At 50.6% G+C, this 19522-nt stretch overlaps 2 protein-coding genes across 3 annotated transcripts in view; one reads left to right on the forward strand and one right to left on the reverse strand.

Moving 5' to 3' along the window:
• invs (inversin) overlaps positions 1-3302 on the forward strand; it is a 25965-nt gene extending 22663 nt beyond the window's left edge. Inside the window, exons 17-18 of the mRNA XM_049024405.1 lie at positions 2006-2110; positions 2209-3302. Of these exons, the coding sequence (XP_048880362.1) occupies positions 2006-2110; positions 2209-2324 (221 nt within the window). The 3' untranslated portion in view covers positions 2325-3302. The remainder of the gene's footprint in view (positions 1-2005; positions 2111-2208) is intronic.
• tex10 (testis expressed 10) lies at positions 2754-19354 on the reverse strand. 2 transcript variants are annotated; one of them, XM_049024408.1, is made up of 16 exons: positions 19237-19354; positions 18685-18873; positions 17947-18464; positions 17379-17579; positions 15598-15844; positions 14750-14862; positions 14101-14357; positions 13831-13969; positions 13510-13679; positions 11331-11508; positions 8026-8114; positions 7782-7915; positions 5706-5786; positions 5279-5466; positions 4343-4553; positions 2754-3565 (listed from the first exon to the last, which is right to left on the reverse strand). In XM_049024408.1, exons 2-16 carry the CDS (start codon positions 18862-18864, stop codon positions 3455-3457), a joined length of 2817 nt encoding a protein of 938 aa, XP_048880365.1. In that variant the 5' UTR covers positions 18865-18873; positions 19237-19354; the 3' UTR covers positions 2754-3454. The 2 variants fall into 2 exon arrangements, with proteins under 2 accessions (XP_048880365.1, XP_048880364.1); XM_049024407.1 differs by having other exon boundaries at positions 2754-3568.
• Positions 19355-19522: the final 168 nt, after the last annotated feature.

Genomic DNA, 19522 nt, shown 5'->3' on the forward strand with positions numbered 1-19522 from the left:
CTCTCTTGTCCCATCATGCACTGGGGTCTCCAGTCAGCCGTGGCGGTTCCTTGGCAGTGGCTCAGGGCTCCTCTTTGGGACATAATTTAGTTTATGATGGTCAGTAGCTGCAGGTATGGGAGATACTGAGCGATGAAGCTTTATCATACAGAGAGGAGTGAGACTTGCCTGGAAAAATACTCTGATCAGAGGGCAGGGTTTATATGAGGTGGGGGGGTCTGTTTCAGCTGGGAGTGCTGGACAGCAGTGTGCCTTTTAATTGACGTGGTGCCACGTGGTTCAGTGTGAGCATAGATGTGCTTTCCTGCCTACTTTTAACAGCAGATTCACTGGAATTTCATGGCTGAAGCCCATGAAATGGAGCCATTGAGGCTCACGCCTCATGTGTACGGCTGCACGTTGCCCCCGCATCACGCGGGCCCCCGCATGGTGCTCCAATTTGCTTCTGCAGCTCAAAGACGTGCGGTTAAGCTAATTGGCGCCTCCAGATTACCCTTGGGGCATGCGTCTGGCTGTGTCTGTGCATGCGACGGACTGGCAGCCCTGCCCGCATCCTGCTTTCTCTGACGGGCTCCAGGCTCACTGCAGCCCCGTAATGGACAGACAGTAATGAAGGATGGATGGATACTGAAAAATTCAGTGTTTTATGCATGATCTGCATGCATAAATTAGCGAAACAACAGGATAGGTTGGTTGATCTTTGGAATGTCAGGGAGCAGCATCACAAAGGCAGTGTCCGGAGAAGAACAAACAGGCAACTCTCACACCCCCTCCCCCCAAAAAAATCACATATAGCTGGCAGAGTTGCCCAGGTGATACCAATAAGCGCGGCTGGTTTCGGACGGCTTGCGCACCGTGACTGACCTTCAGCAGACATGACCAGGTGATGATGAGCATGAGGAAGCCTGCCAGCTCGCCCCCCCCCCCCCTCGCTGACATATCTACCACCGTGAAAAGTTCAGGGCTGTCGCTGGGAATGTCAGCCCAGCGCCTTTCAACTGCCCCGCCCACCCCCGCAAGCCACATGTCCTCACACCTGCAGCGGGACACCTGCCCCCACCTGGTGGCGGAGGAGAAGAGCGCTCGTGCCCCGTGCTCTCGCCACCTCAGAGGGCCAATGTAATACCGGCACTTTGTGAGCCGCTGATATTTTACCAAATGTCTGCTGAAGACACTGTTCTGCTTGAGATCTTCAAAGATCATCTACTCAGACATACTGATCTTTCCATAAATTTTTAGGGACGGACACACACGGTTATGGAGTGTGAGAAATAGCACTTAGGACCAGCCCCACAGATGAAATCACGCACACAAGCTACCCCCACCCCCCCTTGTACCGCCGCAAGGGCAGAGGAGACGAGATGTTACCAGTCACAGGCCCGTAGTACTGAGCTGTTATTTTTGTACTTGCGGTCTTCCTGTTAGCTTTCAGTCTGGCTGTTCCCCTCTGACCTCTCTCATTAATAAGGTGTTTTTGTCCACAGATTTCCTGCCAACTAGATTTCTTATTATCACGCTATTCTCTGTAAACTACATGCTGTAATATGGGGGAGTTCCAGGAGGGTGGCTGCTTCTGAGATGCTGGAAGCACCACTTCTGGCACCAGTGATCATGTTACGTTCGAAACAGCTTTGATCATGCATCTTGGCCATCATAACGCTTAGACATGCAGTAACTTGAGCCCTCGTGACCCTGTCTGCACGCTGTATATATTCGGTCGGAGTCGCACGATTTCGCCGTTCGCCTTAATGAGCAGATGCACCCAATAATGTGACCACTGAGTGTACGGATGTTATTAAACCCAAAAGGAAAATTCTGGCACCACATTGGTACAAAAAATAGGAGTATTTTACTGATCGCAAAGGAAATTCCAAATAAATGATCGAAAAAAAAAACAAACATTCATGGAGCGTTTTGAACGAGATCCCTTTGACAGTGAGTTAATGATTGTTAGCCGTTTTGAGCTGTGTTGCTGGTGTGTCATGAGTGATATGCTAATGTGTAGGTGGATCTCAGGCCAGGAGAGGGCGCCCTACCAGAAGCACAACCCTGAACTCCCGGAGTCACTCGCAGATCCTGCTAGACTTGTCCCTGAGCTCTAATACTCACCGTAAGTATGGGTCAAGGTCACTCGCAGTGCATCACACACACACTCTCTCACACACACACACACTTAAGGCTGTCTGGTCGGTGTGTCCTGCTTTCCAGTGAACACCATCGAGTGCGTTCATCTGCTGGACGCAGTGGATCAGGCCCGCCAATTCTCTTACCACATGAGGCCCAGCAGCGTCACCCGCGGAGCCAAAAGCAGGGGCAAGCGCTGAGGCTGTCCCCTGCGGGGCCCGGGGCCTCACCGTGCCGCTGGGGCCAGGGGGGTCATCCTGAAGTGGGACATTTCTGTTCAGAGGTATTTCATTCAGAAATTCAGCTCCAAAGGAAATGTCAGCCCAGGAAGTATGTTATTAGTGCAGGAGTCTTAAAAGCACCAAGAATGGCAAAAAGGCAGGGAAAAGACCTTTGACTCACCAGCATTAAGACTAGCTGGGGGGGGGGCCTTAAATTCTGACCTTTTTACATGGACTAGTCCGGTTCCACACAGAAGATGGGTCCATTTCAGCTGAGCTGCATCCATGCACCAGGATAATGAAGGCCTGTGGTCCATCGTTTTTTTTTCTCTGCTCGATGTAATTTTGCAAACTACAGTCGTTCTTTTCACTATGGATCTGGCTGTGGTCCAGATATGAAACAGCGCCTCGTGTCCGTGCCGGGCCACACCCGCAGACAGGAGATAACCTTTCTCAGTGCGGGCACAAGACCGCAGCCTGTCAACACCCAGCCATACAACAGTCACACCTGCAGTCCCAAAAGGGGAGGCGCAGGAAGACGCCAGAGGTCAGTCCGTCCGGCGGGACGCTGCCGCAGTGTACTGACGCATAACATGTCACCTCAGCCTGTCCACGGACCCATATTTTAATTACAGCTGAAGAATTCTCTCAGAAGCCATAAGAATTACTTATTCTGCATTAATTGCAGTAGACTGACTAGGCTTTAAATGACGTGGTACATGTATTTATTCACGGTGCTGTGTACTTTATACCGCATGGTATTTTCAGTAGAGTCTGCCTGTGCGTATTACTCATTATAATTAAAATCCCCTTTTCACTACTGCTTATAAGGGCTTTGTCCATCTGTGAAAACTTAGTAAAAACACTCCCAGAAGAGGTTGTTCTGTAATTACGAAAGAATACCTCGTAACTGTACTTTTGTAATTATTTGCTCAAATAAAACATTTTTCAAAAGGATGCTGTACTTCTGGCATGTTTATTTCACCCATTCATCACTCTAGTTTCATGTTTCTTAAAAAAAAAAACAAAAAAAAACTCCCAGACAGCCGTATGGAGAGTCTGTGTGCGTGTGACCAGGAGGAGGCGCCCTGGTGGAGCCCTATGGCGGGTCAGTACACCTCCTGCAGGCCCAAGCCGCCGCGGTGAACCGACAGAGTGACGCTGTAGCAGTACAGCAGGTCCGTCAGCCACTGCTCTCGTGTCTCCGACCTGCAGTAGCGCTGCTGGGCCAGAAGGAGGCGCACCGTCAGCATGCTCAGGTGGGAGCCGGGCCACCAGCAAAATGTCCTGGATGATGTATATGCAAGTATAGTGCATTTGTGTGTGGGTCATACCGTCCGGTCCTGGATGATGTATATGCAGGAATAGTGCATTTGTGTGTGTGTGTCATACTGTCAGGTCCTGGATGATGTATATGCAGGAATAGTGCATTTGTGTGTGTGTCATACCGTCAGGTCCTGGATGATGTATATGCAGGAATAGTGCATTTGTGCGTGGATCATACTGTCAGGTCCTGGATGATATGTATGTGTGGGTGTGTGGGTCATACCGTCAGGTCCTGGATGATGTATATGCAGGAATAGTGCATTTGTGTGTGTGTCATACCGTCAGCTCCTGGATGATGTATATGCAGGAATAGTGCATTTGTGTGTGGATCATACCGTCAGGTCCTGGATGATGTATATGCAGGAATAGTGCATTTGTGTGTGGATCATACCGTCAGGTCCTGGATGATGTATATGCAGGAATAGTGCATTTGTGTGTGGATCATACCGTCAGGTCCTGGATGATGTATATGCAGGAATAGTGCATTTGTGCGTGGGTCATACCGTCAGGTCCTTGATGATGTGTATGCAGGAATAGTGCATTTGTGTGTGGATCATACCGTCAGGTCCTGGATGATGTGTGTGTGTGTGTGTGTGTGTGTCTGTCATACCGTCAGGTCCTGGATGATGTATATGTGTGTGTCTGTGTGTGCGTGTGTGGGGGGGTCATACCGTCAGGTCCTGGATGATGTGCTGCAGAAGACCTGCGTTGGCCAGCATCTGGTTGCGCAGCTGGACGTGCTGCAGCATCAGTGACAGCATCTGTGCCAGCAGGGGGAGCTTCTCCTCACATAGGTCCGAGACGTGGAGAGACTGCAGTACCAGCCGCAGCAGCCGGGGGACGCTGCTGAGGGCACCCAGACATGCTCCCCACACTGTCTCCCTACCGGGCAGAGGGGGGATGGACTTCAAACAGCCTCTTTCCATTTATTTGGCTGTGTGTTTTTGAAGTTATTAAACTCATTTAAAGGTACAACACCTATACCACAGAGCTGCCGGGTCACAATCCACCCAGTTTAATGATGATTATGCTCCTTAGCAGTTGCATTATGCATAGATGGGCAGAAATACCATCCAGTTATCAAGCTGAATATTTATAAGATTTTGTACACCTGGATCATGGTTACAACCAGCGTTGGAAGTTACTCACAGAAGTCATCCATTTCAGACAAAGTTCAAATCCAGACCAAGATTTTGTTTCAACCAAACATGCTCAGCAGTCTGTGACTGTGACTCTCTAAACCAGCTTGTGACTCTTCAAACCTGGACCTCGATCCAGGCCGTGTTTTCAGTTCTCCCAGGAAGTTAGTTTAATAGTTATTGATTCTGATTGGTCAGAGGCTTCACACCTGGCTCCCAGGTAAAGGAAGGCTGGAAAACCAGCAGTGCTCGGACCTCAAGGACCGTGATTTGAATAATAGGGCTTTAAACTCAACTGGTTGGTTGAAACAAAATCCTGGTCTGGATCTGTACTTTTCTGGGCCTGAATTTTCCACCTCTGTCTGATGGGTTACTTTTGTGAGAAATTTCCCCAACACTGGTTACAATAAACATGCTCCTGCAGGGACTGGAGCTCGTAAGCGGGCCACCCCGGGCCCAGATGCCGACCTCTTCTGTGTGCTGTCCAGGGCCACGGGCTGACGCTCCAGACTCAGAAGCAGGGTGAGCAGGCTGAGACAGCAGTCGCTGAGGAAACGAAGGAGGGTGTCGCTGGGCAGTAGGGAGGGGTCCAGCAGGCGCGACACGGCCCTGAGCAGCCCTGCCGCCGTGCTGTCCGGCACCACCTGCAGGCCTGCCTGCGAGCGGCAGGAGAGCCAGAGGAGGAGGAGTTAATGTGGCCACACCCACAGGGAGGACAAGTCGACAATCATTTGTTTACATCTAGATTAATGTGCCACTCCATGTTGTAAAGTAAATGTTACAAAAAATACATCAGAATTCAAATTAAAAAAAAAATCACGCCAGCTCCAGCTGACACAGGCAGTGACCCTGACACTGCAGTTACAGGGAAGGGTGTATCCATGGTACCACTTACCAAGTTCTTGCAGATGGCATTCTGCAGAACGTCGAAGCACTGAGCTCGGGACTCCACTGTCTCCAGGCAGTGACACACTTCCTGTTGGGGTGGGGGCACAGGTCAGCCTCGGCCAAGCCCAGCCAGCTGCACACGCATTTTACTCCAGGTAATGTCACTGCCAGTTTGCAAGTTATGGATACAGGTACAAATGCGTGACCATGTCTGCACTGTGTGAGCACTGCACTTCCATCCACCTTCAAGGTGAATCCTGTGGGGCTGAAAAGTAAGTTATTGGAGAGTTGCCCCACCCCCCGCCTCCCTGAACCTCCAGTGTTATCAAGCCAGCGACTCAGCACACGTGATGCTCATTCCCCCCCCCCCCCCCCCCCCCTGAGAGGGATGGGGGGGAAGGGGGCCACTGCAGTAATGAGATCTGACACTGTGCAAATTAACACATCGGCTATTCCTTTTACTCCCCCAACGCTTTTTTGCCCCAACAATATTTTATGAGTACAAACAATAAATAGGTGTGCGTGTGTGCGCAGTAACAAGGCTGAAACTGAATTACGATAATGGCATTACGGCGGGATTGGATTACAGCACACTGAAAGGACACCGACGCGTCATTCAATTTGCCTTTTATTATTAGCCGTTGACGGCCATTAATCAAGGGAAAAACCAGATTAGGGCCCGATTAGAGGGGCCTTGAATTATTATGGCCTAATTGGTAATAAGTTGAACCCCCAGCAGCAGAGCTACGGGGCCTGGTCCCTGCTGGAGCCTCAGACGAAGGTCTGACTGTCCACCTCAGAGAGAGTCCATGTGGCTTTGTTTGGCGGCGTGTGCATGGAAACCCGACTCTGCCAAACAGCACATTTTTAATCATATTGTTTCTTGACTGACTCCAGCGTGTCTGTTAATCGCCCTCCAGTGTCATGGCCTTTAAGAATCTTTCTAAACGGTCAAACAGAAACACCCTCCTGGGATCGTATCTAGCAGAACACACAGCACACACAGCAAACCAAGCAGGACGATGTTTCGGATGGGAAGCCACCTGTGGAACGTAACATCCCATACACATCCCACGCACGGCGTACAGAAGCCCAACGTAAGCCACTGAACAAGAGGACGGGATGATAGCAGGAAGGGGGGGGGGTTTCATCACAGGGCGTCTGTCAAAGAGGGAGATTTATGAGAGACGCGTGGCGATAGCTGGTGACCAGGCAGCCGGCTATCGAGATGCCTGTGCAGAGTGATAAATGCTAATGAGAGGCGGGAGGGAATGATTGGGGCCTGACATTTTTACATGGAAATTAAACAGGGACAAAACTGAGCCCTGGGGCTGCATGTGTGTATGTGTGGGCGCTTGAAGAAAGAAAAAGTGGAAGGATAATGTAAAAGGAAAGATCACTAATTCTACCTCACAATTAAAGGCTGGGTTTTGACTTTTTCATTTTCACGTCCAAGTCAATCAGGCGTGGCAGAGCAGAGCGATGCTAAAAGACAGTTATTAAAGCCTGCATCTCCCTCACTGCGATCCCTTAACGAGGCCCCATTGTTCTGCTGCAGTGAACAGCCAACAGGTGGGGAACTTTTGGTTCCCCACCCTAACATTCGTTATGATTCTTTGATGAAAATGGACATTAATGAGGGACAATTGGACAGCATTTCACCTCCAAAGGTTCTCCGTCTGACCCGGATACAAACAGGCAGGTGAGAAGGCATTTTTTCTCGGGAAGTTTTTGGACTCTACAGAGGCTTGATGCCACACTAGAAATAGGATTTTTTATTGATGGTCATCTCAGGTTTAGGATCACAGGGACCCCATGGAGGTCACTGCCTTTACGCACCACCCACATCCCGCTCGGTGAATGAGTTTGCAATTTTCTAATAAGTACAGCCGAGTTGCATGAACCAGCAATGTTTTCTAGCATGGATTTTGCCTCCTTTAAAAATAAACTTATGCACATAACCCACCCTCATTGGGCCAAAAGAAGGACAGAGATGTTGAGACGACCAATGGACGTGTAAGAAGGTGTCGGGGTGCAGGACGACGTGGAGATGGGGGCAGCGGTGTCAGACGGGTTGACTCACCTCTACCACGTCCCAGTGGTGAGTGAACTGCTCCAGGGATGTAGCGTATAAGCTGAGGGGGGACAGGGGTGAGGGAGGGGGCACGCTGTCCTCCTCGGCCTGCTGTAGTGCGGACAGCTCATCCGCCGAGAAACCTGCATGCACATGCAGGTGGGCGGGGCTCACTCAAAGGTACAACAGCAGAACCCCTGCAATGCCAGCTGAACCTTCAGGTCCATAACCGCCACACGTAGACGAGACGCACCTGTGAGGGTGGAGAAGAGGAAGCTAAGCAGGTCCACGTCACTCACTGCCACCTCCTGCTTGTCAGATGTCCAGCCGCCCATTGAGGACCTGTGGGAGGCGGGGAGAGAGGAGATGGTGAGACAGTCGAACCGGATGCGGTGAGACAGTCGAACCGGATGCGGTGACGTCACCGTCAGAGAGACAGCATGCACACCGCCCTGCAAGTGGTCAGACTCAAAGGCTTATGCTCTCACCCTCACACCATGTGACCATGGGACGTCCAGCTCTTTAAGGCCCCCTCTCAACCACATCTCCCGGGCTTTATGAGGCTCATCACAGACCTCAGACCGCCCACAATATTCCACCTCACACAGGACTATGGAGCAGCTTAGAAAACACAGGCCAATCCCGGCTCCTGAGCGTGGGTGTTTGCTGCTGGGACGGGAAACACCGCCATCCATACAGACGCACGTGCTGAGGTCATGTGACTGAAGAAACAGTATATATAGGAGGTACAGATGCGAAAGGCAGGCCAGGACTGTTGAGTTGGGGAAGGGGTGTCTCAGCATTACTGAGGTGGGGAAGCGTAGCTCAGTCACACTGAACCTGAATCTCTGGAAGCAGGAATTGTCTTCCTGGCTTTTTAAGGATGTTGGAATTCTCTGTAATTTTGGGAGCGTGGTTTCGGGGGTGGGAGGGCGAGGGTTTACATAAGAAGAAGCGGGGGGGGGGGGAGGGGGCTGACATCCGCCGGGGTCCCGCCGACGCACACGCCTCCCAAAGGGCCCTTTGTGCATACAGAGAGACCCCCCTTTCATCTCCACCCCGTCCCGTTTGTGTAATGGTGCCCCAGTGACGTCGCCCCCGCATGGGATCGCCGAAGGGCCACCGGCGGGGGCCACATACGCCAGCAAGAGGTCAGGGCCTAGAGGGGCCAAAAAAAAACTGTGAAAGGTTAAAAAAATGTTAACTATGTGACGCACGCAGTGCTTGACTGCGGGATGGACTGGCAGGCCGGATCCCGGGGCAAACGGGATCAGACCCTGTGGCCAGCGAGCTCCACGCCTCCTCATCCACCTGGAAGAACCCTAACCTTATTTTAGCGGTTAGCCTGCTAGCACTCCAGCTCAGGGAACAGGCCACAGATCCTCCGTAGTGTCGAGTCCTGCTCACCATCATGATTTTTCAAAATTCACAAGTAAACGCGACATAGTATGAACCTTCACAGCTGCACTGACACCCACTGCATTAAGACTGGAATTTTCTGGAATCAGTCTTATAGTGTTGATGTCAGGAGCTGCTGTTACACAAATCTGCAGTACAATCTCCTCTGATTAACAAACAGATCGCCGTTTATGGAAAAGCAATGAGGCTTTGGCTGCGGTGAAGGAGCAACACTGCCATCTGAAGGCCGTCTGCAGTACTGCAGCCTCTCCGCCAGTCAGTCACCCCCCAAAGAAAGCACCCTCACCCAGAAACCTCACCAAAGAGGTGACTCCCGGAACACCTATCCTAACCCTGTACCAAATGTGGGGGTGCAGCAGGGCCCCCACCAGGGTAGAGGAGGGGTCTATTACACAGCAAGCAGCTAAACCATGGAGCAGAGAGGTTATACAGAGGGGAGCGCTGGAGTAGGTAGGGGTTGGGAGGAAGCAAATACCACGATGATGGAGAGGAGTTTGGGGCGAGACTGGGGTAAAAATATATAGCAGAGTCAGATGTACCCATGCGCACACACAGACACACACACACAGACACACACACACACACACACACACACACACACACACACACACACACACACACACACGCACTGGAATGTCTTGAACCACAGCACACTGTCTCCAAAAGCCCTCTGAGGCTGGATACTTCCTACATGCAGCTACATCCTGCCCTGTGGGCCAAAAGCACAGTAAACAGGAGACTCATACATCACACCCCCCCCCCCCCCCCACCAGCAAACATAAGCCGACGTAGACAGGCGTACAGTGCTGGGGGGGCTTCAAGACACTTTAAACGTCAGGCCTGATTAAAGCACTGCACAAATCTTACCCCACAGCCGCTGCCCCCCAGCTCTGTGAGTGAGTGCTTTGTTCATGGGATGAGTGTGTTGCAGGCAAGGCTTAATGGGAGAGATGGGACAACGAGGGCCAGTGTGAGGCCCCCCCGACCCCCCCCTCACTGGCCTCTTCGGGAAAATTGTTTGATTCCATTATCAGATGAAATCTCCCAGTTCATGTCTCCTCCAGGTAACAGGGGCCGAAGACCCCCCCCCCACCAATTACCCCAAACGGCAACAAGCCCCCATCCCAGTTTGTGCCCTGGCATACACTCAGGCAAAGGACAGTTCTGGGGGGCGGGGGGAGGGGGGGCACAGGTTGTTATGGGAATCTGGGCAAACAATCCCTAAAAAAGACCATTTTGAAAAGAGCGGGATTCTTGAATGGTAGTTTGTACTGAGTCACAAGACAAAGACATCAGGCGAGTAGATAGTGGCCTTAAGGTCAGGGGGTCACCCCCCCACCCCCGAAATAAACATGAATATGGGGATCTCACAGGAATGCTAACTAGCAATGATGTTGATGCTGTTTAGTACTCAACTATTGCAAGTTTGCATGTGTAAAGTTATCGGGGTAACTTGTAGGATTTAAGTGAGTCTGGGCAAAACGTAAGTGAATGAATATGAAGTCCATTTAAACTGCGGTACCTTAAATCCGACAAGTTACCCCGGTAAGCCGGTAACCCCGCTCTGTAGTACAGGCCACTCGTCACTCTCAACAAGCGAATGACTCCTTTATTGCTCATGAAAAACCAGTAGACATAAAATAAAATAATAGTCTCACAACTTTTAGTATTACTGAGGAGGGGGCAATTCTGCTTGCCTCCAGTACTGGGGAGGGTTTCCTCCGTCTCTCACCTCCCACACCCCGCGGCACCACAGGGCCTCCCCCTAAACGGGGAAAGTGACTCACAGAAGTACATGGTTCATTATCGGTAGGTCGAAAAACAAAAACTCTTCCTTTTAATAGGTCCCCCCCCCACAAGAAGGGATGATAGTCTATTCCTGTGTAGGGTTACTTGATTGTGGGGGCTGGGCTACAAATGAAATTAACGGGGGAGGCAGCCCAGACTCGGGACGGTAATTATCACGGCTTTTTTTAGTGTCTACACCCCAGCATTGAGAATGCGTGGTAATGATTGCCATGGGGGTGGGGGGGGCACAGAAAATACAGCGTGACAAAGGTAACTGGGATGAGGATCTAATCCCGGTGTTCAGGCCTCATTTGTACTCTGAAGCAGTTCTGCGGAGTGGGCGGGGTTTACCTTAAGTGCACCAGGCGGATGAGGGAAGCAGTCATGCTGGCTGACACCCGGCCCGCCGTGCAGCAGCGACTCAGGCGGGACAGCAGCTGGGATGGCAGCTGCGGCAGGAAGTACACCAGCTGTACCAGTCGCTGCTGGGACTCCGAGGGCAACAGCACCAGGCTGCCCTCCTGTGGATCTGTGGAGACATCGCAGCCTCATTCACGCGTCCATATCACCGTCCAGCAGGAGGCACGCCAGTTAAACACCTAAATGCGGCCGGGATACATTTCCTAGATTTTCATGCTGGTACAAATGGATTAAGTGTAAAACTGGGAGCTGCAGAGGGCCTGCAGAACAACCTGCGATGGGGATGCAAGCAGCACCGCCATGCAGCAGAAGATGCAACAACCCAAGAGAATAACATGGGCACGTCTTTGCAGTCATGCACTGAAAGAAATTCTGACAGGTACCTCAGCAAACCAGCCGGACTTTTAATTACCCTCAGCCATCCGAAAACAGAACGATGCCTTTCTGTCAACCCCCAATAATCTGTGAGTAAAAGCCCCTGGTGAGACATTAAAGGAAGGCAGCAATTTCATTACAACAAATTCTACACATCATATCACAAAGCTCCTTGGGGCCGTAGGAATAGAGCTGTGTTAGCGAGCATTTCTCACGGACACCAGACAGACTGCAGGCACGCCTCTGACGTTCCCAAAACCCTAACCCAAAGAGACCATTGTCATAAAGTTAAATTATGTCTACTGTTCCACCAGAATTAAATCAGAGATAACGAACTAGCACTTCTGAAACATGAAGAAGTAATGTACCCCAACAACAGGCAGATTAGTTGCCCACACAGAGCTGTGGTTTGCTCTTGCAACCGGCATCCAGCAAATGGATCGGGGCTCCGTCTGAAAATAGCACATGAGCAGACCTGGTGCGTGGTGAGAGCTCCCCCTCCTGGCCGAACAATGGTACTACCACAACCCCTCCAGGATAAAAAGATTCACTGTGAGACAGAGACACACAACCCAGGGCGAGTCCCCGCCCCCTCCCCCTCCACTACTGCCACTTTCATGATCACAGATAGAGAAAAATTACCCGCTTACGCACATTGCTGATGTCACCAGCCAGCAGACAAAAGACGTCTTGTGATGGAAGAAACACGAGCTATCCGCCAACCCCCCCCCGCCCCTCACCGGATCGCCCTCCCCTGCATCAGGCCATCTGCTGTACGTGCGAAGCACTGAGTCCCTGGTTGCATAAGCGCAGGACATGTGAGGTGAGGCCAGGCTGCTCGTCTGCACACTGTCCCATTTTCCTACCGCATTTCGTCTTTTACTGAAGGTCAGTAGGTGGCGTGACCGTTAAGGAGCCATGCTGGTGACCAAAATTGCTACCGGATCGTGCCGTAGAAACGGCCCGTGCTTTCGGGAGTAAAATATAAATAAAACACAGTAAACACTGGGAGCCGCTTCAGGATAAGCATGTTAAGTAACGGACCATCTGCCGTGTCCGTTTTCCTCCTCCAATGAGGCTGCAGCCCTCCTTTCGGCGAGGGCGGCACCAAGTCGCCCCCGCAGGGTGCCGCTGGATGACGGAGCTGCCACATTGTGCCGGATGCGGCCGGATCAGCCTGGCTAGCTGACAGGTGAGGCGATTAGCCAGCCAGCTTCTAACATACCCGCCACATGAAGGGGGCTGGTTAATCCCGAATTAAAACGCAGAAGAGCTCAAAAGCAGCTCCAAGCGGCAACCGCGCGAACCGGCGTTTTGGCCTCTGGCCTCGCTAAAGGAGGTAAATCTTCAGGAAACGTCTGGCGCGGTAAAACCACCGTTCCATCCCCTGACAAAAGGCCTCCCTCCCTCCTCCGCTGGCCACTAATCATATGACACTTTTCTTTTCCCTCACTGACCAGCATCCAAATCGCCAGGTGTTTGTAATCTAGCACCAGTGGCCATGTGAAATTCAATCTCGTCAGTCTATGCTGTTTCTCGCGTATATCGAAAAAGATTACAAAAATGCTTACAACAGAAATACGTCGTAGGACGCGATGTCATGTTTGTATATTGCAGCTTTAACCTACTGAATTTAGGTCTAGGAGTTCAGATGAATGAAACGCTCTTCCAAACATGAAGACCGACCATTAGCTCACGCCAACCCGGTTTGCGATGTGGATTAACGGGGCCTCACCATACAGCCCGCAGGCCTGCGCCTGCAAGCTCTGCAGCAGGTCTTTGTTCTTCCAGGCGGCCGCCGCCTGCACGGTCTGCAGCAGCTGCGCAGACAGGTGGGGGTTCCGTGAGCCCAGCTGCACCAGCTGCAGAGGCAGGGCTGCCAGCCAGCGTGACAGCACCTTGCTCCTGTGGGGGGGGAGGAGGTTATCGGAGGGCAGTGTGAGCGGGATTAGCACTGGGGCTTGGGGGGGTGTCAGAGGACAGGAGGGGGGTTAGAAGGGCAGGCGAGGGACACATCTGTAGGCAGGGGGCGGTCTACAGGGGGCGCTCTGGGTACCTGGCTATGTGTGGCTGGCCCTGGTGCTCCTGCAGGTAAAGGCGGCTGAAGAAGCGCAGCAGCTGCATGCGGACGGGCAACGTCAGGTTCCTCTGCTGGTACTGCACGTTCACGGCCTGGAGCAGCTCCTCTGTCATGGCTGGGGGGGGGGGGGGGGGGGGGGGCACCAACAATCAGAGGAATAAGTCACACGGCACCGAGAGTCAGCGTGCAAGACCGATATCCCCAGATTCAACTTCCATGCTTCATAGTCCAGCCCCTGCTCCTCACCTCTGCTCCTGTGGGTGAGGACCAGCTTCCACACCACCTCCAGCAGGGGGCCCAGGTTCTTAGAGCTCAGCCTGGCGCCGCTGGAAAGCGTCTCCCTCACAAAGGCCCGGATGGGCCCCAGCCAGTCTGCGTCGCGGCTGCCCTGCGGCTGTGTGCTCAGAGACACCATCACCTGGCACAGGGTGAGGTTCAGCGCCAGGGGCTCCACAACGCCCCCGCCCGGCACGCTGGGATTTTGCGCCGACTGCTGCCTGCTCCTATGCGACATCCAAATAATTGTCATTAACGCCCTTCATCATCGTCCTCCTCCATACAGCAGTAATCAGCACTATCAAAATCTTGACTGACATCTACATCATAACATTTATCCAGCCATTGACATCTACCTCATGTAATTCTGCATCCAAAACTCTAATCTTTATAAACATCGTCTCCATATCCCAAACACCCACAGCAACATCAGACATCACAGTCATCTCTATAAACACCTAGATCACCCAGGATTATCATTGCTCACATCCAGCCTTTACGCTGTGAAGGCCACACCATGGACCCTACAGTGTCCCCTTATCTCCTGCTTGCTATATAAGTACTCGGTGCCTAATGAAAACACCGAGCCTCCGTTGTTCAGATCTGATCTCTTCCTCACCTCTTCATCTCTCCCTTCTTCTTTGGCTTTGCCACCTCAAGCAGACCGTAAGGGAAGTTCTTCATGAAGTGATGTTTGAAGTCATTCAGGTATGTGCTTCGGAACCAGCCATCCTAAGGGCAGGAGGAGAAAAGCAAACAGGAACCAGGTTACGACAGCAGGGCATGCGCCAGAACATCCGAGCGGAGACCTCTCTGCCAGTCACTACCCCGGATATTAGCCCAGACACCCTTGTCAGAACCCCAGTTTGCTGCTCGAGGCCTAGCTGCCCCTTCTACTTTTACACTGTACCTCCCCCAGTATCTGTCACTGACTTCCCACTGGTGGGACAGCCTCCCAGTGTGGGTCACTGACCTCTTCTGACACAAACTGAATAATCAAACTCTAATACTGGAAAAAATTTTATATGGTTCCTAACAACTTTCCATTTCAAAGCTAGTGCCAGCTATTATTAATTATTATTATTATTATTATTATTATTGAGCCATCACGTTCCCTGATGTCCACTGAAACGGCATCTGTCTAAAGTGCCCTGGAACAGTTGGAGTTTAGAACCTGGCTTTTCAGTGCAACAGCGGTATAAATACTCGGCTAGCGATAACATAAAAACTCATAACCTTCCAGATATGAGCACAGCTTCTTAACCTGCAAAGCCACACGCCAATGCTTCCCCAATAGGGTATATGAACACTTTGCATTCCCTCACTGGGAACTGAACCTTAGCCATGGCAGTGAGAAGGTCAACTCAAGGCCATTAGAACACTAGGATGTCTTCTATTAACTTGCGTAGTCCCAAAAACTAAACTTTCAGCCAATATCCCACACATGTCAGTGACACTGATACTTACCAGATCCTCCTGGTGGTGGCGCTGTGGAGCGAGCCTGCGTAACAGCTGCAGTATGGTTAGGACCTGATACATGAGTGACATCGCCTCGGGACTCAGCAGATGAGCACTGTCTGTTTTGCCTTGCTCACTCGAGGAGGCCTCCACCCACACCCCTAGCAACAAGGGCACTAGAGTAGATGCGAAGCTTCTCACAGTCTCTGCCGATGCCAGGTCTTCAATGGCCCCAGCCCCTGGTTCTGCATCAGGCCTACACACAGCAATAACGCAGCGTTAAATCAGGGGTGTAACGATTCTCCTAATCCTACACACAGCAATAACGCAGCGTTAAATCAGGGGTGTAACGATTCTCCTAACCCTACACACAGCAATAACGCAGCGTTAAATCAGGGGTGTAACGATTCTCCTAACCCTACACACAGCAATAACACAGCGTTAAATCAGGGGTGTAACGATTCTCCTAACCCTACACACAGCAATAACACAGCGTTAAATCAGGGGTGTAACGATTCTCCTAATCCTACACACAGCAATAACGCAGTGTTAAATCAGGGGTGTAACGATTCTCCTAACCCTACACACAGCAATAACGCAGCGTTAAATCAGGGGTGTAACGATTCTCCTAATCCTACACACAGCAATAACGCAGCGTTAAATCAGGGGTGTAACGATTCTCCTAACCCTACACACAGCAATAACGCAGCGTTAAATCAGGGGTGTAACGATTCTCCTAACCCTACACACAGCAATAACACAGCGTTAAATCAGGGGTGTAACGATTCTCCTAACCCTACACACAGCAATAACGCAGCGTTAAATCAGGGGTGTAACGATTCTCCTAATCCTACACACAGCAATAACGCAGCGTTAAATCAGGGGTGTAACGATTCTCCTAACCCTACACACAGCAATAACGCAGCGTTAAATCAGGGGTGTAACGATTCTCCTAACCCTCAGTTTGCTTTGGACCTTGATATCTGAGCCAAGGTTTGTTTAATATCTGGGTTTTTTTGTTTTGTTTTGAGCGGAAGTTCAACACTGCATTGCATCAACATCTCAATCTCTCCCCCTCTCTCCACACACACACACACACACACACACGAGTTTGTAATTACATCTTTGCGGGGACTCTCCATTCATTTCCATGGGGAAAACCCTAACACCGACATGACGACCTTAACGTCTACCCAGCCCCAATCTTAACCAGACAAAAAAAAAATTTAAATAAACATTTTTATTTTAGTTTTTTGATCGCATTCACAGATCTTTGAAAGGACCTGAAAAATGTTTCATCATGTTGTGGGGGACAATGTAATATAAACATAATCCCCCCCCCCACACACACACACACACACACACACACACACACACACACACACACACACACACACACAGCATGGGTTTGTGCACAGAAGATGTTGATGTATATTAGGAGAGTGACATCCATGCTCATTTATAATCAAAATGCAGAGGGTAGAATAAAAGGACCAATAAGTACAAAACTAAATGAGACAGACATGTCCAGTAGACAATGGGGGACAATGGTGTCCATTCACCACCAGTGACTGTAAGCAAGCAACAGCTATTGAACATGAATGCATGAACATTCAAATACTGATTACAATTTGCCAATAATGTGGAATCTGGAAAACCAAGAGGCATGACAATTGCTAGCAAATTAAAATGTGAAACAATCTCATTACAGCAGAGATCACCTCTTTTCGTTGATATTAACAGGATTAAGCAAACACAGCAACAGGGCTTGAAGTGCAAAAGTAAACTACCTGAGCTGGAAGGACGAGGGAGCAGGGGGCCGCACCCCCGAGTTCTCAAACACCCGCAGGCCACTTTTCCCGAACACGTGCTCCTCCCAGGTGAGCTCCAGGGACGTCACCACACCGTGCTCCTTGCCTTCAGCATCCAACGCGTGCACCTCCTGCTCCACAGGCCTCTCGTCCACCACGGCTTGGAGGAAGCGACTCAGCCTTCAAAGGAAAAACCATAGACGAGTCAGACGTGGGTCTGTAATCCACATTGGACCCTTTGGATGACATTCAAAGCCGATGGGATGGCGGTTTGCATACATGTAAACTTTAATACATGTTTACAGGACAAAACCAATAATATGACAGGTGTTCTCATCAAGAGACAAATATTTATCTTATAATACCACAGAAATATTATCTGCAATATCATAGTATTATTATAGTAGAATAAATAAAAACTTGCTCCAGTTTTAATTTATAGTTCAATATATCACAGACGGTATTTAAGTTAAGTACTTCACTCAAGGGTACAACAGCATAGCCTCTCATGGGATTTGAACACTGAACTTGACTGGTGATGTCATACCTGACAAGCACCGTAAGCCGCCACTGCTGGCCTGTGATGGTGCGTCCCGGGGCCACGGTCAGGGCCCAGCCTCCAACCGCCCTGCGCTCCTCTACATCCTTGCCCTTCTGCGACAAACGGCGCTGAGAGATGAGCTCCAAGAAATTCCTGAGAAGCACAGCAGAGCGGGCTGACAGCAGAGCGGGGTAGTGCTCCAGGAGGATGTCCAGCACCCGCAGGGCGTCTTCCTGGATGCCCTCGGAGATGTGTGTCATGGCGCAAGTCAAGTGGGCACTCAGCAGCGGGAAGAAAGGTGCGACACGTTCGGCCGGCACACACTGCGCCAGGAGGCGCAGCAGCCGCACTGCCGCTCCGCGCACCGCCCCGTCCTTGTCCGCAATGACAGCCGCCGCTTCGCTGAGCACGCTCGACAGGTGCTGCTCCAGGAGCTGGGGGTGCTGGCATAGGAGTTCTCGGAGCCCCACTAATGCAGCCTGTTTCACCCCACCACTGTAGTGGTGCAGTTGGGACAAAAGGTCCTGAAAGCGAGATGGATCACAGCTAAAGTGAGTAGTTCTCAATCCTGTCTCTGACGCCCCCCTTGCCAGAATGCTTTCAATCCCACCGCTCATAAATCATCAGACATATACCCTACTGGACATATGCAGATGTTTCAGAAATGCGTTTAAAATATACTAACCGTGTTCTACAAAGGAGATGAAGTGGTTAAACACAGTATTAATCTCGTGCAATTTTTACCTTGATGCTGAGCCGCCGGGTCGTGGTCGGACCAGACTCATCCCTCTTCAGTTGGTCGGGTAGACGGATTCCTTTCGTCCTGAAGTTAACATCGGTCGCGTTGTCCGGTTTGGGCTTCTTTTTGCCAACCCTGAGTTTGACTTTTTGGAAGTCATCCTGCCTTTTCCTCTTCTTAGTCATACCCGAAGCCTGTAATGCAGCGAAAAGGACATGGGCAATCTGCAGTGATTCTCCCGATTCCGTCTAGAACTCCATGAATGCAAGTGAGTAAATCGCAACATCCAAAATATTGTAATTACAGTTTTGTTTCACCGCTTACAGATTTGTCATTTATAAATTTGACAAAACTGCAACATTTCAATGCACAATCAGCAGAATACCACTAGTTAATATGCAGGAAAAGTCCACATATTAGATTAGCTACAAGCTAACGTTGAAGGATTGCACGCTTTTTGTGCAATTTCGCTTTCTAACTAATTATGCACACCGCGATAAGCTGCAGATAATGCTGATCCGAAACCATGCTCATATGTTAAGTACCTAGGTACTTACTGGTGTGTTTTACACGTTAAAAGTGGATGCCTAAAGCACAACCTGTGCAGGACAGACGAATTCAAGACACCAACTAGTGCATGACAACGGGGTCCTTCCACAATGGTAAAGCTGCCCTTACGTCTGCCTGCCTGTAATCATGAGATGCTGGCTTTAGCTGCCTTGGATTTGATATTGTTCTAAAGACGCATTATATAGATTACGACGTACAATATGTAGGACAAAAACCCAAATAGACACTGCATGAATATATTCTGTGATTTAATGAGAAGGAGAAAACAGCCAT

The sequence above is a fragment of the Brienomyrus brachyistius genome, chromosome 9 (genome assembly GCF_023856365.1).
Source record: "Brienomyrus brachyistius isolate T26 chromosome 9, BBRACH_0.4, whole genome shotgun sequence".
NCBI classification, from domain to species: Eukaryota; Metazoa; Chordata; class Actinopteri; order Osteoglossiformes; family Mormyridae; genus Brienomyrus; species Brienomyrus brachyistius.